At 36.4% G+C, this 23,819-nt stretch overlaps 2 protein-coding genes across 2 annotated transcripts in view; one reads left to right on the top strand and one right to left on the bottom strand.

Moving 5' to 3' along the window:
- Positions 1 to 3,683: 3,683 nt before the first annotated feature.
- LOC121380252 (dehydrogenase/reductase SDR family member 11-like) lies at positions 3,684 to 13,509 on the top strand. Its single transcript, XM_041509090.1, has 7 exons — positions 3,684 to 3,878; positions 6,176 to 6,385; positions 9,481 to 9,575; positions 10,478 to 10,607; positions 11,486 to 11,575; positions 12,502 to 12,567; positions 13,160 to 13,509. The coding sequence occupies exons 1-7, from the start codon at positions 3,738 to 3,740 to the stop codon at positions 13,199 to 13,201; spliced, it is 774 nt and encodes a 257-aa protein (XP_041365024.1). The 5' UTR covers positions 3,684 to 3,737; the 3' UTR covers positions 13,202 to 13,509.
- A 2,807-nt stretch (positions 13,510 to 16,316) lies between these two features.
- The window catches only part of LOC121378509 (probable cytosolic oligopeptidase A), a 28,522-nt gene continuing 21,019 nt past the window's right edge, over positions 16,317 to 23,819 (bottom strand). Inside the window, exons 16-18 of the mRNA XM_041506712.1 lie at positions 22,713 to 22,860; positions 21,487 to 21,566; positions 16,317 to 18,250 (exon numbers count right to left, since the gene is read on the bottom strand). Of these exons, the coding sequence (XP_041362646.1) occupies positions 18,133 to 18,250; positions 21,487 to 21,566; positions 22,713 to 22,860 (346 nt within the window). The 3' untranslated portion in view covers positions 16,317 to 18,132. The remainder of the gene's footprint in view (positions 18,251 to 21,486; positions 21,567 to 22,712; positions 22,861 to 23,819) is intronic.

The following is a 23,819-nucleotide window of genomic DNA, read 5'->3' as shown; positions in this document are numbered from 1 at the left end:
TACGGTGGCAGTCCTCTTTCTGACGATGCCAGAGGGATGAAATAAACTTGACGATGCAAGATGGGGTAAAATCTCCAGTAAAGAATTTTTTCGGGAGTAGCTGTCCTCCTATACTGCTTCAATTTGAATATTGTAAATGCTACAATAGTAGGCTACTAATAAAATAAATATCGAAAGAAAAATAAATCTGTACAATTTTCTTTTTTTACCAAAATATATTATGTACTTAGTTATATTACAAAGCATAAACAACGTAGCCTACTTATTGTGTATTACAGTAATATTTGGAGGGTTATGTCATCATGTAAGTCTTGGTGTCAATTTAGGTCTGATCTGTTCTTATTTCATGCAAATCACTTAAAGGGACATGCCTGAGTTTGCTGAACTGTAAGATGTTTCCGACTAATAAAATATTTCTACGATTAAACTTACATTTTAAATATATTTTCTGGTTTAGAATATCAGTGTCTGTATATTTAATGTGTTTCTGGTCGTCTTAATATTAGTAAGAAGCCCAAACTGGATTTTGTCTTCAAATAATTTCGTACGTACGAAAAAACTATATTTTTGGAAATAAAATGAAATTTAACCTAGTACAAATATTAGTACTATCATAAACACGTTTAATATACAGCCACTAATATTTTATGCAGAAAAATATATTTGATATGTAATTACAATCGTTAAAAAGTCTTTGTTAGTCGATAAATTCATAAACATTGCAGCAAAGTCAGGAATGTTCCTTTAAAACATAAAACAATACCGACAACGACAATCAATTAACTGACCGTAGGAATAGGCCTAAGTCCTGTTGTAATGGAAATTCCATTATTTTTAAATATTTGTATGCGCTCACGTTAGTGTGAGTTAAAAGTACAAGCTAGATTTTGATTTTATCCCACAATAATGTAAGCTAATTAAATATGATTCCTTTTTACCATAACACTGAATAACAATTGTCAAAAAGCTCTACTAGATAAATATGGCGTATCCAGCCCATTGCAATAAGCAGTTGACTTCCACGTTTTAAAAATACATGCGGTGTCTTCCATATGTTTTGAGCTCTATTTTTAGAAAGATCTAGCCCACAGCCACTTAAGCGGAGTCTGGCGCTGTCAAAATATAAAGCATGTTCCATTTCTTTTGCTGCCAGATCTGTAGTTCGCGCCAACACAGATGTGGTGTGTTTTGTCACATTCGATTCAGTTTCAGTGTCTTTCTTTTCAACTGGTACCATACTCGCCAGACTCTAAAATTGATGGTCGCCATACGGACTACCTTTGTAAAATTCTTAGTCGTCCTTAGCCAACTGCTAATTTTCAACCCTGCAATTTGCCAGAAAATAATGGAGTTGAGTGTCTGAGTCACCGCCATAAATCCGCTACTGTTCAACTGCCATCCATTTTTTGTTTGAAAAGGTCATTTTGTGAAAAAAATAATGGCGTCACTTATTCGCTTTCACAACAAAACTGGTTCGTACATCAAGTTCTATACACACAGCAATCTAATTAAAATTAGCTCCACTATTACATGTGGATCTAACACCAGCCAGTTGGAGCTCATGTCCACCAATCAAAACCTTACTTGCAGAATCCTACCAGTGATTTAAAACTAACAACACTGCGTAGTCCCCAATGTCCACGTAACATTTCATCTGTAAATAATAATTTAAATATTGACCAATCACACTTCGCCTTTTATAACGTTATTTGGGAGCATACAAATTCTAAAAATATCGGGCGAATCTATTTTAGTGGCCGCTGTACAGCGAACCATACCAATACGTACGGGGTGGGTTATCAGTCTTCAATTTTACATTAAAAATTATTTATTTATTTATAAAAAACTAAAACTAAATCAGTCTTCAGTTTTACATTACAAATTATTTATTTTATAAAATAAAACATGTTTTAAGGCATTCGTAATTCACACGAAACATGTCGTATACCTTCAGGATAATTCGGAATGTTTTCAAATTATTTTTAAATCACTGGCAGGATTCTGTAAGTAAGGTTTTGATTGGTGGACATGAGCTCCAACTGGCTGGTGTTAGATCCACATGTAATAGTGGAGCTAATTTTAATTAGATTGTACACACAGTGAATCATGCTAGCGTCAAATGCTGTTCGACGACAGATAAATAGGCCTATATCGGACTAACTAAAGAGCAGTTACTGTGGCCGGAGTGTTATCAAACTGTAAATATCGTATTAATGCACATGGCAGTGGCAAATCCGAAATGTATTTTGGAGCAACATGTCTAAGAACTTCTGCACGGCACAACGACTTCAAGTAAATTACTTTTGGTAGCGTCACTGACAAGACACACCTAATCGGTCGTTTACTTCTTTTGAGATGCCAGAGATGAAGTTTGGAATCGCATACAGAGTATATCTGACTGAACACGTCTGAATTGCTGAAAGGTAGTCGGATGCTGTCTAGAACAATCAACTTGCTGTTTAAGCCTTTCAGTGTGACCGAATCGTAGAACAAAATTCGCGCAAAAGCGTTCTGTCTGTTATCAATTCCAACACAATGAACGGATAGCAGTTCTGCACTCTTACAAAAAGATAATGCGCATTGGTGGAGTATATAGTACACAGAATCATCTTCTTCAGAGTTATCGGTGTCACTATCTTCTGAAACAGTAAGCGACCGCTCACCGAGTCTGTGTATTTTCTGTATCAGCACCTTCAAGGTTAACACGTCAAAAACCATGAATTTACATTTTGAACAAAATTCATCCATTAGAGCCGTCACGAGTCTGCCTTCGTAGAGTGGGTGAAAGGCAACCATCTGATGTCGGCGGTCTCTAAGTTTGTTAGGAACTGTGCCAAGTATCTCGTTATTTGGCGTGATAGGCACATTCGACTGGAGCGTTCTGACTTGCATCAATTTGGACCATTTTCTGACGGTCATCACTGTCTGTGGCAGTCTCAGAAGACAGGTCTTTTGGCTGGGACTAATGAGACACTCGATGGGGCTAACCACCGACAAGTCTTTGTTAAAGAATCGCTCAGAGTCTTCAAAAGTGCTGATCTTTTCTGCATTTAAATCTAGAGCGAAGAATCGAAGGTATCGCCTGCTGTTGGTAATGTACTGAAACAGCAGCAAACTGTTTCGACACCCGATACACACGGGCTGTCCTATAATCCTTTCCTCGCAAAGTTCACCTGGAAGTGTTACATGCAAAACGGACGAGATCTTTGAAACGTATGAAATATCATCCCCAGGAACAAATTCTGTGATGATCAATTGTTTCCTTTCACCGTCCACGTTGGTAGTAAATATTTTATTACTGCAGCATGTTGAGTGCACACCGTCAAAAGCATAATAATGTATCCCTCTGTGCAAAGATGATACAGATGTCGACATTTGTCTTAACATAACGATACACTGCTTGTCGTCGAGCAATATCAATAAATATCAACGTCACAAAACCTAAATGGTCCCACACCACAGTTCACCGTAAATGAAAGCATTCAGGAACATTTATAACTTGGAAAAAAAAGATTTCCTTTTTTAAAATGATTGACTTCATACCGTAATATTTACATGCAGAACGCCGCAAGTCACAGTGGTACATCATGCAATTTGCTGTGCTACCGAACATGTATACTAAAAAATAATCTTAGTGTGGTATGAGTCCATGCCTATTTTGCGTCTGTATGAACCGGTGTAAATGAATTTTATAGCACGGGACGTTTTATATGCTATTATAAAACTTTCTCCCAAAAATGCAACGCTGGGCTGGACGTGTTGCCTTGGTAACCGGATCTTCTGCTGGTATAGGGTGTGGGATTGCGAGAGCATTAGTTAAACACGGACTGAAAGTAGTAGGATGTGCAGAGAATGACAAAGAGGTCCAGAGGATTGAGGTCAGGGATGTTATTTATAGATGTGCGCTATAGGCTGCCATTTGGCGAAGTACTCGAGTATATTCTCGTATGCTCGCCTCAGCGCTAATAATGGTTCACATATTTTATCGTGATTGTCATGAGCATACACACTGTAGGGCCTACTCCTAAACCTATAGCTAACACCTACCCCTTCTTAAAATATTGGTAGCTCCATCCACCTTTCATTGGATTGGCTGTTGTGTTTTGGACTGAACCACTAATATTACTGGGTTCTAATTATGTAGGCTACGGATACATAGATCTGCTAACCAAACGTTTTTTGTTTTGTTTAACGACACCACTAGAGCACACTGATCATAGGCTATTGGATGTCAAACATTTGGTAATTCTGACATAGTCTTAGATAGGAAACCCACTAGATTTGTTTTCATTAGTAGTAAGGGATCTTTAAATTGTATGCACCATCCCACAGACAGGATAGCACATACCACGACCTTTGATAATATATCAGTCGTGGTGCACTGGCTGGAACAATAAATAGCCCAATGGGCGCACCAACGGGGATCAATCCTAGATCGACTGTTTATCAGGCGAGCACTTTGCCACTGGGCAAAATCCCGTCTCTCTGCTAATCAATAGCTAGTAATAAAATATTATTTCTTTCTTTCTCTTCTAATTCAAATAGTAAATTCCATAGCCTTACTGCCCACCGGAGAATCTCAAACAGTCGTGCTTGAACCTTCATTGGATGTAAGCACGTGTCTAATAATTGATTGATTGACTGGGACGTAGCCCAGTAGTGAAGCGCTCGTCTGATGCGCAGTCAGACTAGGATCGATCCCCGTCGGTGTCCCAATGACTTTATCAATAAATCACGCTTGACCCATTTGGCTTGTTGTTTGTTTGTTTTTTTTGTTTTTTGTGTACAGTTACTTTATATAAAGATAGAAATCTTACGTTACACCCCCCGCCCCCCCCCCCCCCCCCCGAGATTAGTCCACCACTCCAGATATCGTTCCTATAGATTATATATATATAATTATATATTCAGCCTCTTCATATTCATCCTTCTCAAAGCACTGTATAGTGCTTATTTGACAATTTTATAACTACAAAAATATTGTATGGTAAATAAACTGTTTAAAACACATTTTGCATTTAAAGGACATTTTTTAATGAACAGCCAGACCGATTTAGTTGTATGATTTTAAAGGTGCAACTTCCGATTTCTGTCCAAATAACAACCACAGGAAAGAACTGCAATGGAACATGGGGCAAAAACAAAGAGACATGGAAAGATTACATCACATTTGCTGACCTTTAGGCTATGATATCGCTGATGCTATAAAGGGTTGCAAAAACAATATTAACGAAAATTCTGCCTGAAGCATTTAAAAAAACTTGTTAAATGTGAGTACTTAGATGCTGATATGGATAAGTCTACAAAGAGGCTACATAATTTATTGCCGCATTCAGACACCACATATAATGGTTCCAGTGAAGCTTTATATCCCTTACACAAATACGTGTAACTTTATCATGTGGAGTAAAGCCATCACCCTCTGAAATCGTGCGATATAGTTTACCAAATTTTGCCGACTGGATAATATGGGTGTCCAAGGTTTTCTCTGCCTGTGCATTGTTAGATCACTTATCATTAGGTAGCGTATTTTCAGAATTGAATAAGTTTTGTAAAATAGTGACCCTTACCATATAGCTGGATACATATACATGTACTGGTAATTGCAATTTGTTTTTTAATGAGAAAAATTAATGTTAGATAAATTACATAATTACTGAGACACATTGTCAAGGTCAACGAAATGCAGCGATGAAGTACTAGTATATATATATATATCCATTATTAAGAGAAAGAAAATGGGCATGATAAAAACTTATTGCATAGTCTTTACCAAAATATATTAATTTGTTGCGAGTTGTTCATTTATCACAAGAAGTTTGGCATTATAGACTTGGCCTGGTGCTTATAAAAGGTTTAGAGTCAAGACTAAAGTCTAACAGAGTCTGAGACTTTAATGTCACGACAACGCCATATGGGTTCCAAAGATATAATATATTATTTTAAGGAAGGCTTCAGACAAAATAAAGAAAACACATGATATAGATTGTATATTATTATTTAAAGCATTAAATATTATTATGGATCACTTCAGTGTACTACAGCTTATTAAATAATGTCAGGCCCTTCCTTTTATTACATCTCTGAACTGAGTTAGGAAAATTTGGTCGAATCTAACATATCAGGGTTCGGTTTGCCTAGGCCTGTCGAACAATTTAAAGCCATCGCATTTCAGGCAGTTTCCAGGGAACTGAAAGGAGAAGAGGGCTCGCTGGTCGGCCTGAAGTGTGATATGGGGAAGGAAGAAGATATCCTGAAGATGTTTGAGACCATCAAATCGGACCCTAATCTCCGCGGTGTAGACGTGTGCATCAACAACGCTGGTTTAGCTCACGAGGAGCCGTTTCTGACTGGACAAACCGAAGCATGGAGACAGATGATTGATGTAAGTGGCACATACCAGGCTGCGACTGTGGCAGGATTCTGTGCTTCCACGAATGAAAGATTTTGGGATAGAAACATAAAATTGTGAGATGAAATCCCAAAATGTATATACTACGCCATTTTTACGATTCTAGCGTAATCCTAAACATAAATTTCTTCTAAATCCAATGCCTGCGAATTAGTATATAGCATAGACACAACTAAACTAACTATATCTGAAATCCAGATGATGTGACACATACTAGTATGCAGCTTTGATACAGCTAAACTAACGTCTATCTGAATTGATGCAAGTGTCTGTATACTAGGAGAAATACATAACATTTAGTTATATCTAAACTATAGATATGACTTGATATAGATGATGTAAATAACACATACTAGTAGGGAGCATAGGTATATCTCAACTGACATCTGTCTGAATTGATGAAGATTAAATATAAGTGGAACATATAAGTACCAGTGTGTAGAATAGATTAGATGGTGCTGAATTAGCACATATTTGAATTGATGCAGATGGTCTAAAGGCGATGTCATACGATATAGCGCCCCGTGCGAGAATAGCTACGAAATTTAACCGACTGCATAGCAACCGATGAAATTGTAATGTTTGGCAATTAAATCGGCTATTCTTGTATGAGGCACTCGTATCGTGTGTCGTCACTTAAAGTGGCACATCCTAGTATGTAGCATAGATGTAACTAAACTAGTGTCTATCGAAATTGATAACGTTTATGTAAGTGGCACATACTACATGTAGTATATAGCATATAGATGTAGCTAACCTATCATCTGGCTCAAGTATAGATGCATATAGAGCCTATAGCACATATTATCTAGCTCACCAGGCTGTAGATGACGTAATTGACATGTGTTAGTATATAGCAAAGATGTAGGTAAATTAGCATCCACCTGAAGTGGTATGGATAGTGTAGGTAGCACACACTAGTATTTATAAATGTATCAGAACCAGTGCATGTCTGAAGTGATATAGGTGGCATATACTAGTATATAGTGTGGGTATGGCTCAACTCGCGTCATCAGATGTATCATAAATAGCATCTGAAGTGGTATAATTGATATATATATATATATATATATATACACAAAGAAAAAAGTTAAGCACCCCCACGAAATTTCTGACTGACGAATGAAAAAAACATTTGGCATGCAATTACTGACGTAATGAAGTCATGGCAATGTATGTGAAAGGCAAGAACAACATTCTGACAATAGGAAAACACAAACAATTGTCAGCTGTGGTGAATTTTTAATCACAATATGGTCGCAACCTCACCAGTCGTGTTTTCACCCCAAAACATACCCGTTATAAGTATGGATCTACAGTGTCCATACGACATTTGCAGGTTGTCAATTCTAGGTAAAACGTTACGTTCGGTTACCTAGACGACACTGACAGTCCAAACGTTCAGTACTTTGTGTACCCTCCACGTGCTCGGATGACCGCCTCAAGCCTGCTCCTCACCCTCCCAGTCAAGTGTCGGATCTTCTGACGAGGCAGCAACAGCCACTCCCGAAGCAAAGCAGCTTCCAATTCTCTCAGATTCTGTACAGGGGGGTCCAGTTTCTGTATTCGACGGCCAAGAATGTCCCAAATGTGCTCCAGGGGATTCAGATCGGGGCTCATGGCGGGTCAAGGCATAGTCGTCACAGCGTTGTTCTGGAGATGCGCCGTCACAGCCCAGGAACGATGAGGCCTGGCGTTGTCATCCATGTACTGAGGCCTTGTAGAGAGTGGGTGGTTGTCGAAATGTGGCACGACAACTGGTTCCAGGACCTGACGGATGTACTGGTCACCTGTCAAATTGCCCTGAACGGTGACCAGGTCCAGCTTGCAGTCATGGGAGATGCACCCCCAAATCATTACCGAGCCTCCTCCGTATTGGACAGTTGGTTGGATGTTCTTGGGTTCATAAGCCATATTTTTCCGCCTCCAAACCCTCATTCGCCCATCCGTGACGTGGAGCAGGAACCGGCTTTCGTCGGACCAATGAATCCTTCTCCATGTTCTCAGATTCCACGCTCGCCGTGCTAGACACCATGCCAAACGTATGCGTTTGTGTCGTTCTGACAGTAAGGGACGCTTGATGACTCGTCTGAACGCCAATCCCAACAGTTTGAGGCGGTTCCTCACCGTTCTTGTAGAGAGCTGGCGATTGGGCAGCCACTCACGTTTTAGCGCCGTGCTTGTTGCAAACGGTAGACGCCGTTCCAGCCGCCCCAGTGCTACGTCTTCACGGTTTGATGTCACACGAGGTCTACCTGACCGTGGCAAATCCTTCACAGAGTTGGTTACGGCATGTTTCCTGACGAGTCTGCTAATTACTGTGTAGTGGTACCCCAGCTGACGGCCGATGGCTTTGAACGTCATTCCTACGTTACGCATGCCGATTATTTGTGATCTTTGATCCACTGATATTCTCCTTCGATTCATCTTCACTGATAATGATCGAACAGTGCAAGACGGCCACGTTAAATACCCAATTTGGGCACGCACCCATACTGCACTTTGGAAAAGTCATGGGTGGCATATTGCACGCGACGATGAGATGTGACACCATTGTCATGCTTGCACGATCTCATCCTTTCTATAGAACGCCATGCCTGTCAGAATCGTCATTGCAATTTCAGTTGCAATGCATGCCAATATTATATAAGTAATCATATCTGGGAGTGCTTAACTTTTTTCTTTGTGTATATATATATGACATAGATGGCAAATACTGTAATTGACATAAATGTACACCAAAAAGCATCTATCGGAAGTGTAAGATCATGTAAGTGGCACATACTGGTATTCAGCAGAGATGTACATTAACTTGCGTCTGTGTGAACTGGTGGAGATGATGTGTCTTTTTTAAAACTGCACCTCTCTCTAGAACAATCCTGTCCTTTGTTTATATGATATGGGGAAAAGCAGCGTTGGGATGGGAGCAGAATAGTGATTGAAATATTACGATGTACTATTCAGACAGAAGAGTTATAACCTCTAACAGTGGTTCAAATTTAATATTCCATAAAATAACATATATTTGTACATGTTGAAGGAATGACCTTCTCATATTTGGTTTTTAGATCAATATCCTTGGGTACTGTATATGCACAAGAGAGGCATTTAAATCAATGAAGGAAAGGGGCATTGACGATGGACACATCTTTCTTATAAACAGGTATAACTGCTTTGGTGTTTTCCAATATAATATATGATTTGGCATCAAGTTTTCTAGCAGGCTATATTTGGATTGATTTTAATGTTTTTCAAATTGAATGTTATAATGTTATTAGTAACATCGCAGACTACAATAATCAGAAACAATGCAAAATACTCTGATATTTAAAAATAGTAGACCATCTAAAAGTAAATATACAAAACCCTTGGTGTTCATTAAAATTAACATGTATGTTTGCCAATAACATAATATAATATAAATTGTGGGAATTATCTTCGTAGTGAATAGGAAACATGCACGTGTATTGAGAATATGTAGTGTTTTAAATATCCGCAAGGCAACAGAATATACGTGACAGCAATAAAGTCGGCACTATCATTAAATTACTTAACCATTAAACAATAACAGGAACTCAGATTTAAAGAGCATTATCAGTTAAGATCCTCTTTTTGTGTGTATCTGTTTGTCTGTCTGTGTGTGTGTGTGTGTGTGTGTGTGTGTGTGTGTGTGTCTCTGTATGTATGTATGTGTCTGTCTGTGTGTGTGTGTGTGTGTCTGTGTCTGTCTATGTGTCTATCTGTCTCTCTGTTTGTGTGTGTGCGCGTGTGTGTGTGTGTGTGTGTATGCCCTTAAACCCCATATAACTCATGGTACTTCGTTATCATCAATAATTATCATCCACATTTATGGCCTATCAATCCTCTGTCCAGAGGGCCACTAAAACATATATAACAGTGTATTTCAGTGCAACGTGACCATATATCCTTGATATATATTTATACAAACATTTGCCTACTAACGTGGGTTTGTTTATTTTATTATTACATACAATGTATAATTTAATTCACTATCACTTGGATGAAGATTATGTGCTTTTGCAGACACTGTTATTTTTATTTTAGCGTGGCAGGACATCGTGTACCAATTTTTACAAATATCCATTTTTATTCAATGACGAAATTCGCAGTGACAGCCATGTCGGAAGCAATCAGATTTGAACTGCGGGAAATGAAAAGTGGGATCAGGATTTCGGTAATATCTACTACAACAGTTTTATAGACTGTATTTAGAATGTCAGGCATTTTCTTACGTTTCATATGGTTATAAGTGGATTGCGGTAATATTTACTACGACAGTTTTATAGACTGTATTTAGAATGTCAGGCATTTTCTTACGTTTCATATGGTTATAAATGGATTTTGGTAATATATACTACAACAGTTTTATCTAGTGTATTTAGAATGTTAGTATTTTGTCACGTTTCATATGGTTAGAAATTGTATTTGTTTTTATAATGATCTTTTTAGCTCTAACAGCACCCAACAGGCTGAGATTGTGGTACGTACTCTTCAAACTGTGAAAGGGATATACAAGATCCCTGGATACGTTTTCGGTTTTGTAGCATATTTTGTGGGGTTGTTTTGTTCGTTGACATTTTGACCGTTGACATTTTGTCCGTTCACATCGTGTCTGGTGACAACAGGTTTCATTTCAAGAAAAGTATTATTTGTTTAATTTGTCACTTTTTAAACTATGGCTGTTTGATATTTAACATTGTTATTTTGACACTCGATTGCTGAAGAGTTGTAACTCACTGCCGCCATACATGATACTCCTTCTAAAAAAGCAGCTTTACACATCATGGCCTTTGATGTACTAGTCGTGGGGTTCTGTCTGGAACAGGAAAACTTCATTCCATCGTGGGCGATTGGTTGTATGACCCATTACAATGAGTTTAGCTCATTGCGAGCTCTTTACCACCGAGTTACATTCCGCGTCGGTGTTTCCTTTCAACATTTAGATCTTAGGCTAAGGAGTTTGTAAATCAAATCCCACTCCCACAATATGGATAACTGGACTTAATTGATGACGGAGACAGATATTTTATGTTTTTATTTTTCACATTTCAGTCCATAAGTCCTGGTGTAGTTGAGACTGAATTTGCATACAAAATGATACACGACCCAGTGCGGGCCAAAGCCACATTCACGCAGTACCCGGTAATATTAAAACATTTTATTATTTTTAGTTTTCTTTCCATTACAGATATCAGATTTCACAAAACCAGTACAAATTTTGAATAGTCAATGAAAAATTTATGAAACATCGAATTGTGCATTTTAAGTCGACAGTTTGTTGAAACCAATAAGAATCTTGATTGAATATTTCCTAAAACTACAATACAAGCCTATCCAGCAATGTTTGTCATAACTGTTACCTTGTACAAAAATGAAGAAAATTCAAGAAGCATGGTCCCCAATCATACCACCTCCCCCCACCACCTTTTATATTTGTTGTCACCTCATGACACGACTCGTTGAGTGCAGGTGCCCCCCCCCCCCCCACCCATATAAAATTCTGGCTTTGCCAATGTAATTCACATAATAGAAACATTCTATACTATCATCCCACCCAAAGGGCTGTTTATCATCAACTCCTTTTGAACCTTAATTTACAGAAAATTTGAGGCCAGTACATTAACAGCTAAGTTGGACTTGTGTTTTGATAAAATAGGTTTCTTTATGAATAATTAAACAAGACCTAATTTAATTAATTACTCAAATTTCTTGCTGATTCTAACATTTCTAAATTTCTAACATTCACATATATTGCTGATTAACCTGTTTGTGGCGAGTTAAGGTTAAGAAAATACAGGCCCACATTTTGTTTTTTAAAACAATTGAAATTTAGTGATACAAATTTTGATTACCTAACCAGTACATTAAAGAGTTAAAATTTTAAAACTACTGCAGATCAAGAAACAAAAGATAAATAATGGTGTATTAATCATTTTAATGTTAGTCAGATTTTGAGATACCTTTTATTTCTGAAGGACAATATTAAATAGTAGCTGGTGGTGTTAACTTTATCATTTGTATCTGACATCCTATATTTATTATTGTATAAAACTTCATTTTATTTTCAGTGTTTGCAGCCAGATGACCTGGCTGATGCTGTCATTTATGCACTGCAAGCTCCTCCTCATGTTCAGGTAGAAAACAAATAAATACACAATGATACCCTGGTGTGATGAACATACTTAATCACTGAGATTAAAACTATAAGATACATACTTTAAGGAATTGTTGCGATTGTGATGAAAATTTTAGTGTTAGAATTGGAACTATATATAGTCTTATAGAGGAAACCCGCTATATTTTCCATTAGTAACAAGGGATCTTTTATATGCATCATCCCACAGACAGGATAGCACATATCATGGCCTTTGATATACCAGTCATGGTGCAATGGGATAAGAAATAGCTCAATGAGCCCTATTAACTTTTTTACTAATTGCTATTTTCAAAATTCTGCCCATTTTCAATCCCTCCAGGCCACCGATCTTATTGGAGGTCGGACTCAGGATGGCGTGTTCGAAACCCTAGTGGTATATGGGCACGTTAAACTAGTTATCATCATCATCAATGAGCCCACCAACGGGAATCAATCATAGACCAACTGGTGAGAAGAGAGGGAAAGAAAGGGAGAAATATGCAGACATTTATTTTGTTTAAACGTATATATTCTTGGGGTCTCTAAAATTTTTACATGTACATGTATATCAATATTATTCTCTCTTGCAGGTTCATGACATCATGCTAAGACCAACAATGCAGTTTAACTAGTCTTGTTTGACATATGTGTTAACAGACTGTTAAATGACAGTTATACTCAAACCAGAAATCGGCTGTACAGTCACCACTGGCAGACAGAGGATTTAACCAGAGGTGGCCATGCTAGCATTTGTATTATTGTTTGTTTTTTAAACTGTCCATGGAATAAACATTCTTAAATTTGAGCAGGTTCAAATATTTCATGCAAAAAAAAAAAAAAGTTCCTCAAATGGAGAAAGGACATATTGTTTGATTGTTCATAAATATACTTCCTGTATGATTAAATTTGTTCAATGTCAATAAATAAATAACACAATAAACATGTCTTGCTTGTCATAAACTTATTCAGTATCGCTCATAGATTAAAACAATTTAAAAAAACCCCATGTGTTTATTAATTTTATTAAAAAACTATTTCTGTTATGTGCTGGCATACTCTTCTATAATTTCATAATCAAGTTTAATGTCTTTGTGGATGAACATCGTGCTTCTGAAAAAGACTTATCTCTAGGACAAATCAGCCATGTCGTACTAGATGCTTTGGTGACCTCTAAAGTACTCAAAATATACCGATGTCCAAAAGAAACTATACCAAGACTCTTGAGTGACTACTGAAAAACCCTCAAAATATACTAACATCCAAAAGAAACTATACTAAGACTGAGAGACTACTGAAGAAAACTCAAAATATACAGACATCCAAAAGAAACTATACCAAAACTCCGAGAGACTACTGAAGAATAAACAAATCATGTTGCATGTTCAAAAGATATATATTCATGAGAGTGGTGTTTTGGCATGTTGTGCACAAACTGCATTCCCTAAATCACCATTTCATTTCCAAATCCAAATTATAAAGGAATTTAAATCAATTTTGCTTGATATAATTTCTTTTAGACATTGGTATAGTATTGTATTAATTTTGTAAATCACTTCACAACAAAAGATGTGTTACATATCAGGTTTCAGAGACTGTGGTTCAAGTCATGCCTGATTTCCATCTGAAAGCTTTCTGTCCAAGGGAGATCCTCACCAAAAGGAAATCAATAATGTTGACTTTGTGTCCATCTTATTACATATCTCAAGAAGCAGATGAATTGCTCGGATTGTTTGTTTTAATATAGACCTGAAACTCACGAGACACTTGTATGAGCAAACTACTGGCCTCGGTGGTGTAGTGGTTAAGCCATCAGACTACAGGTTGGTAAGTACAGGGTTCGCAGCCTGGTACTGGCTCCAACCCAGAGCAAGTTCTTAAGGGCTGTGAGTAGGTGCAAGGCCACTACACCCTCTTCTCTATCACTAACCACCAACAAACTAATAACTAACCCACTGTCCTGGACAGACAGCCCAGATAGCCGAGGTGTGTGCCCAGGTCAGTGTGCTTGAACCGTAATTGGATATAAGCACGAAAATAGTTGAAATGAGCAAAGTTGTTTGTTTTTATATAGAACTGAAAGTCTGACACACTTATGTGAGTAAATTTGTTTGTTTTTTAATAGACCTGAAATTCTAAGAGACTTGTATGAACAAACACTCTGAGACACTGTCCAAAGGGAAGACTCCATTTCATATACCACATATATGCAAATATACTGATGTCCAAAAGAAACTATACCAATACTCCAAGAGAAAGAAGGAAAACCAAAATATGTTGCACGTTTAAAACATATATAATTCATGAAAAGGGTGCTATAGCAAATCTCATTCCATAAAAGCAGAAAGATATTTAATGACCATTTTATTTCCATTATCCAAATTATAAAGGACATTAAATGATTTTTCTTGGTATAGTTTCTTTTGGACATCAGTATATATTCAGTCTTTTTGTACATAGGACAGACTTTGATGGCTAAAGATGTGCATATTTTGTCATTTAAGAATTGACCGCAATTGTTTTTTGGTTCATGCAAGTATGAACCGAAAACACGATGTGCACACTGTATGATCCCACTTAGCGGGTCATACAAAAGTGTGCACATCGGTTTTTCGGTTCATACTTGCATGAACCAAAAAATAATTGCGGTCAAATCTTATAATTAAATTTATATGCATACTTTAACAATACATAACTGAATTTATTTTGTTTTGCTTTAAATACGCCTGTAGTATTGTTTGTGTAAACTTCATTGATACTTATGTCGCGTAAGAATGCGAACGTTCATTTACTATTATTGGAATCGGGTGATTTTTTGTAAATGACGTCATTTCCTCTAGCTTCTGTGCATTTTTACGGATCATTTAGTTATATTGGAAGGAATTGTCCTATTCGTGTTTAGTTTATATTTTATGATAGCGAATGAAGGGAACATGTCTAACATTTAATGCTGTTGGTGGAACCGTTTAATTTTCGCCAACAGCTGTTGAACATCGCTTACAAGTAAGTTACAGGCGTGAAGTTTCCTACATGATTTCTTTGGCCAACGACCGAGTCTCATGTCATGATTAGCGAAGGTTTTTTTGTTGTGGGTTTTTTTTTTAAATCAATGCGTATAGATCCACATGTCTACTCTGCTATAGCATTTTCCATTAATTTATCTAATAAATGTTTTGTAGCTTTCATGTGTGTTTTCTTCAAAATATCTATATATGATTGCCAGAATAATCCGGCTTGTTGCACAAAAGTAGTGCGAGTCAGTGACTAAATGTTTTTGGGTTCATCAAGATATGAACGAAAAAAAGTAAGCATCTCTGGACCAATCAGATTGCCGTAAAGTGTATAGACGCAAAGAAAATTTAATTATTTAAATTTAAGTAACAATAGTGAGGAAATATAATTACATGTATATAGTGTGTATGTTTGTGTGTGTATTTATTTTATAAATATAAAATAAGGATCACATAAGTAGCTTTGTATATGCAGCACAGGATCCTCCCCCACCCATGATTTATCATGGTTTCAAGCTTATTTACAGATTTAATTATTGAATTGCCTAGTAACACTTTTATTTATGCTAGTTAAAATCTGTAGTGCTTTAGCACATACCTGTTTTTGTGTTGTTTTTTTGACAACCCAAATAAAAAATAAACACTGATACTGGACATCCAATGTAATTACTGCTAACAAGTAAAGAAAAAATGTCAAACCTTCTTGAGATGACAAACGAAGCAAATAAAAACTCCCATGTTCCTATTATACAAATGGTTTAATCCATATTTACCATACAATCACACTTCACAAAGGAAAACATTTTAGGATCAGACACGTTACATATATACAAAGCATTTATTGCATCATGATATTTATGCAATTTCAGATAACAACAAATTAAACACCTCTAGAAACCTCCACATTAATTTGATGGCTTGCAAAAATGTTCATGATTTACAATATTATTAATATTCAGTCCTGTAGCAATAAGTGGAACAGGCAAAAAAACAACCTTTAGAAATTTCTGAGAATATTGATTCTACAGGCATTGTCTCAATGAAGCTAGAAGTAAGAAAATTTAATAATATACTGTGATATATTACTGGTATTTACACAGATGAAAATAAATAGATTAGCACTTGGTATCCAGTTTAAATGAGAATAAAATTGTGTTACAAGGGGCCTAAGCTTGTTTATTACACCATTTATTATTCCAGCTAATTAAAAAACAAACATCTTGAACTTGAGTTTCCATACAAATTAGGTCAACTATTCTCCTCACTATTCTCAGTGTTGATATACCTTTTTGTTTTGTTCCCTTACACAAAAAGTTCTTAAAAACCCACTGTCTGTTTAATTATGGAGTTTAAAAGATTAACACAGAATTGTGTTAATTTCCAAAATGCGATATCCAACCAGTTTCGAGATTTTAGAGTTTAAACAAAGGTATACTGATATTAGTACAACTTAACAATACGACAATACATTTTACAACAAAATATGATCTATTCCAACTCAACAGGTTAAAACTGTACTTCATATGATATTGCTATGTCGTGCTAAAGCAAAATCAAGTTTTTCTCAAAATTACCTAGTGATATACATGTATCACATTTTGGAAATGAACATTTAAAATGCTGTTTAATTACAATGACATTTTAAATCTTTACCAAACACTTTTGGAAATGAACAGTTCAAATGCTGTTTAATTAAAATGACATTTTAAATCTTTACCAAACACTGCTGACATCATATTTAGTCCAGATAAAGTCACCGGTAAGCATTAAATTGTTTAATAACATGATACGTGACAACATCGAGTGATTTTTCTGGGAGAAAATATGAAAAATACTTTCCCCATTATGACTGATTGCGGGTGTAATAAACCTAGTGTGTGTGTAATTCCATATCACAGAATCACACTGTACATCACCCAGTCATCATGTTTCATTAAAATATGTTTTGTTTTTAAGTGTCCACAAAATGTATATCGATTGTACTATGGGTTCATACAAATGTCTGTTAATTTTCACTTCTATGAACTATAAATATGGAGCCAGAAGGATGTCATGGGTACTTTCTAAATAGTGCATAATGATAAGTTATTTTTAAATAATAAAATCTCCCAGTTATATTAAATGTTTCAGATTTCTTCTTTAGTAAATACGATTATAAATGTTGTATAGTCTTTATGGTTGTGAAGTTAATATAAAATGTGAATGGATCCTAACGATTCCATCATGCAACACTAAGAAAGAACAGCTGTCAAGGTCACTAAGTAACCTAACAGCTATTAGCACAAACAATACTGAAAACAAACATTACAAATATGGAGGTTGTTCAGCACCTTCGTATGTCTAAACCAGAAATACATAAATACAATTTGTTTGCTGTCACAAAATAAAAAAAGCACTCCTTGTTTTCATCAAAAACTATCATGTTATGGGATGTTTCCCTCACACTTGTGTAGAAACCTAATATTCCACAGTTACAGATCTGAATACACGGTTTTGTGAACAATGTGTTAGTGGCTGCAATGTATATCACAACAGGTCGCGTGCCTGTGCTTGGTTCATCTCACTCCGTAGTAGGTCTGTAGTGCGTCTAGTGAGGGATCCCGACCACGGAATCGGCGAAACACTTCGCTTGCGGAAACACCTCCTCCCAGAGAAAGATATGTATCTCGGAAACTGGAACAAAAAAGAAGACATACTGAAGTTATACAATATGGTTAACTCATATCACAGTTTAAAGCCTTTTTAAAGAATGAATGAATGTTTACAACACCCCAACACAAAAATACACATCGGCTATTGGGTGTCACAAATGGTAAGTATATGAAAGTATTATTTATATCAGGGGTTCTAGAATTTAAAAAAAATTCACTTGCCATTGGGCCAGTGGATTTGAAAATTCACTGGCCATGGTAAAAAATTCACTTGCCCAATTTTAACTGTTGATAAAAAATTAAAAACCCACGGTAAATTAAAATAATTAACTTTTTAGTGTACCGGGTACATTTTGCATACTGAGATCATATGTAATCAATTTGTCAATTTGCACAACACATAGGCTCATTAGGCACACTTTATGTTTGTTTAGAAAAACATGAACCATTTTTATCAGTTTAGAGTAAAGTTACTTATTAAATTTTTTAAATAATTGTTTCCACTAAAACCACCTAAGTTATAATATATATATATATATATATATATATATATATATATATATATATATATATATTATATATATATATATATATATATACTATATACTGAACAAAAAAAGAAACTTCCGATTTGTACATATAGTATTTGTTGTGTTAAAGAATTCTTGAGCTATATTATCAGGATTCATGAATTTTATCGATTATTTTTGCACTGTTAATCGTCGACAATGTGAAATTCAATTTGCACATGCATGCATGGTTCGACATGTCCCGTGTAGTATTCAGTCAATTTTTTTTACTTGTCTTACTGACATTGTTGTCAAGTGAATGAAAACGCTTCAAAATTTGTAAAAAAATTAACGTTTTTTACATTGTAGCATTTTTAGTATGCCAAGAATACCCAATAATTTACGCGAACGGGCGATTGGCATGCTTGATGCTGGCATGTCGACAGAAGACGTTGCAAGGCATGTTGGGAGTTCTAGTCGAGCGATACGAAATCTTCGCGTAAGATTTCGAACGACAGGAAGCACCAACGACTTGCCACCTCGTGGATGTCCGCGTGTTACAACACGTGGTCAAGACCACTATATCATGAACACGCATTTACGCAATCGATTCCAAACTGCCACTGCTACTGCTGCTAACACACCTGGGCTTCACAATAACCGAATCAGTGGGCAAACTGTTCGTAATCGTCTGCGGGAGAACGGTTTACACGCACGACGTCCTTACGTCGGATGCGTTTTAACGCAACGTCATCGTCTAAATCGTCTTAATTGGGCACGTGTACACACTCGTTGGATACGGCAACGCTGGAATACCATTCTTTTTTCGGATGAATCCCGATTTTCTTTACAACGTGGTGATGGCAGGGTGCGCGTCTACCGTTGGAGAAATGAACGCTATGCTGACTGTTGTGTTCTTGAACGAGATCGTTTCGGGGGTGAGGGTTCTGTCATGGTCTGGGCAGCCATTGCCCATGGTTATCGTTCACCACTAGTTGTCATTGATGGCAATTTAAATGCTCAACGTTACCGCGATGACATTCTCGCTCATCACGTCATTCCTCTGTTCCATAACAACGCTAACATCTCGATTTTTCAGCATGATAATGCCACCTCTCATACAGCTAGAGACACTGTAAATTTTCTTAGGACAAACAACATTGATTTCATTGATGACTGGCCCACTAAAAGTCCTGATCTCAACCCCATCGAGCATGTCTGGGATAGTCTGGACAGACGATTGAAGCGTCGTCCCAACCCACCCGCTAACGTCAACGAACTTCGTCAAGCGCTCATTCAGGAATGGAACAATATTCCACAGGCAGAAATCAACACTTTAGTCAATTCTATGCACCTGCGATGCACTGCAGTGGTCAATTCAAGAAGTGGTCATACCAGTTATTAAGTGGGTGTTTTTATTTTTAACCCCTACCACACTTGGTCAAAATTTCTCCCAGTTTCTGTTAACCTATGGCCATGATTTTTGCACCAAACGATGCATCATGGAACACTCTTTAAACGCATATATAACAATTATTCCCCCGGTTTGTTTTCATCAAGTTATGTTCAAGCAAAGTTAGCAGAAGTTTCTTATTTTGTTCAGTATATATATATATATATATATATATATATATATATATATATATACACACACACACACACATATATATACACACACACACATATATATATATATACATACACACATATATATACTGTACATACATACATACATACATATATATTCCATGTTACATATTACGACAATTAACAGTATTAAAAACAAATAAATATTCTATCACTTATGAATGAGTATATATTTATGTACTTAAGAATGGGAAATCCTTCCCACACCCACCCCCCAAAAAAATCCAACCCATTCCCCCCAAAACAAACAACATACAAAATTAGTAATTTTTCAATATAGGTACTTTGTTATATTTACCTATTTCATGATATTGTGTAATTAGTTATTTTTATTATTTATTTTTTGCAATTTATGTGATATTTTATAAATTAAATTAATAATTTACACATGGACTGTTTTGCAACATACATGGTGACATGCAACCTTTAAAAACGAATAAAAGACTGGTTACCGTTTCGCATTTTACGCTTGCACTGTACTACTATCAACATTAGAGTAACAAATCTTTGGGTACCAGTGCAAATAAGAACATGGTGGCAAGCAATAAAGTTTCTTTTTTTTTCAGTGTTTACACTTTATAACTTGAATAAAGTTACATCGGTAGGTATACTGATGTCATCAATGGGTCAAAGATTACTGGTTGCCAACTATTTGTTAGTAAAATATCGCATGTGATAGCAAATCGAAAGAAATGACTTGTAGATGTTTCTTTTGTTTTCGTACGAGCCAACTCCAAGCGTTGTAGATTTTTATTTTATTTTATCACTTGCCATCGGGATCTCACAAAGTAACTTTTACTGGCCCGAATCCAAAAACCACTGGCCTCGGGCATCGGGCCACCGTATTCTAGAAGCCCTGCTTATATATAATTATGTAAAACCACAGTGTAAGCCTTTTTAAAAATGTCTTGGTTGCCTCCCCATAATAAATGCTAAATATTCACAATAATGAGTTTCAATTCTTCAGCACACCATTAAAATCGGTGAACTCCTTCAAAATATGATCTTCATTTGTTTTGTAAATAAATGGATAAACAATGTACATATACTAGTACACTAAAATTGTTTAGAGGTATTGCTATAAACAGTGTTGTAAACTCACCGTCTTCCAAGTGCTTTGATCTTTTCCTCATTGTCAAGCCCAACTTCTTCAAACGTAGCAAACAGGTCAGCAGCAATCATCTACAAATGTTAAAGAAAACAATTAAACTACCCACAAAGAAAAGTGACCGCTAATGTCAATGGACAACTAACATTTGTGCAGTCCAGTGTAAAACAATCACATGGCAAACTGACCCATTCACAGAGTAAATACTAAAACACACCAAAATTGGGTCTGGCTAGTGTGGTATCAGTGGAAAATCAAACACACTGAATCGAATGGGAAAAAACACTTTGTTTCGTCACAAACTACAGATCTGGCAACAGACGACATAAAACCTGTGCTATATTTTACACTGTCAGACTGGCAGCTACACAATGTTCTAACCTTACATTTTCATTTTTCTTAATAAACAGCAGGAAATGTAGATATGAATCAATGTGGAACTCTCATAATTGGTGTTTATAGAAGAAAATATGTATAAAGATACGAATGCAGTTAATATATAGAGAATAACTAGTTAATGATGTCGGATATCTGCTTTATTCTGTGAAGGTTAGAATGGGAAATTCCACGAAGCTCTGCCAAGCGTAATTTCTCATTCTGGCTGAACAGAATAAAGCAAATATCCGACATCATTAACTAATTATTATCTTTATCCTGCGAACCATAAAAATTAAGGGGAAAAGCTATTATTTCTGTTATTTCAACCACATTGTACGATGACCTAGAGGTCAAATGAGCGATTTTGTAATGTAGCTATGCATGTGATGTCACTCATGTCATATCCTGCTACTATACATATATATGACTTTGCTTTATCTGTCATCATATTCTGTTAGTAGAAATGGTAGCTGCAGGATGATTTTTGGTAACAGGTAACAATTACAGACCCAGACATCAAAATATATCAGACCAGAGGCCTAATTCACAAGGTCTCTTATGCTCTGTTAGACAACAAAGCATCCTCTTTGCAAGTCTTTTAACATTGCACTACGAGATCGCAAAGTTGCAAAAGTTTAGTGAATTAGGCTCCTATTATTTTTGCCACCCTTGTCTTACTGTAACCCAGACCCAGCGTTGGAGTGTTTTGGGCCTAATTGATTGACCGACTAAAACTGACCAATTCACACGCTGACAAACTTACAGACTAAAACAAAACGTAAAAACGAACACACTGGTCATAGACTAACTATCTTCTCCAGTTGATATATTTGATAACGTACCTCTGACCACTTGTGTCCGTACAGTGAGGCCGCCTGCATGTCGCTGAAAATCTCCATCAACGAGCACGGGTGATTGTCTTCCTCATTGAGTGGCACTGGCATGAACTTGTCCCACGTCTGTTGCATCAGCGGATTCCAGTGGTTTTTACTACAATCAGTAAGACACACACGTAACATCACCTCAGTTTTTACTACAATCAGTATAACACACGTAACATCACCTCAGTTTTTACTACAATCAGTAACACATATAACATCACCTCAGGTTTACGACAAACAGTTACACACACATAACATCACCACAGTTTTTACTACAATCAGTAACATACACGTAACATCACCTCAGTTTTTACTTCAACCAGTAATACACACATAACATTACTTCACAACAGCAGCCAGTGACTGAAGTAATTATTTCTACAGGAGTACCTATAATATGGATTATCCATCATCGATTTAACTAACTTATTACTTGTGAATTAGGAAATTCTAATGTTGAATGCCAAATTGTTGTTTCAATTACTTTTAAATTGCTGCTTAGTAATCATTAGAATTTAATAATTTCATTTTATATATTAATCGCATTTCTATTAAATATGACCCATTGGGCTATTTCTCATTCTAGCCAGTGCACCACGACTGGTATATCAAAGGCTGTGGTATGTGCTATCCTGTCTGTGGGATGGTGCATATAAAAGATCCCTTGCTACTAAAGGAAACATGTAGGGGTTTTCTCTCTTAGACTACATGTATGTCAAAATTACCAAATGTTTGACATCCAATAGCCGATGATTAATAAATCAATGTGCTCTAGTGGTGTCATTAAACAAAACAAACTTTCTTTTTCATCTCACGTGTGATAAGTCATGGAAACTACCGGCTTTTGGCTTTCCCCATAACATAGTATATTAAAGACAGTGGTATGTGCTGTCCTGCTATTGAGAAAGTGCATATAAAATATTCACTGTCGGCTTCCATCTAGAACAAGTTTTAACAACTCATTCAGAATGGGTAGATGTAAGGCCAGTACAACAACTTCTCTCTTACAAACCACTGACCCACTGTTCTGAACAAACATCCCAGATAGCTGATGTGTGTGTGCAGGAC

Source organism: Gigantopelta aegis, chromosome 8, assembly GCF_016097555.1.
Source record: "Gigantopelta aegis isolate Gae_Host chromosome 8, Gae_host_genome, whole genome shotgun sequence".
Classification (NCBI taxonomy): Eukaryota; Metazoa; Mollusca; class Gastropoda; order Neomphalida; family Peltospiridae; genus Gigantopelta; species Gigantopelta aegis.
The sequence above is the reverse complement of the archived record's forward strand: the minus strand, read 5'-3'. Positions and strand labels throughout refer to the sequence as shown.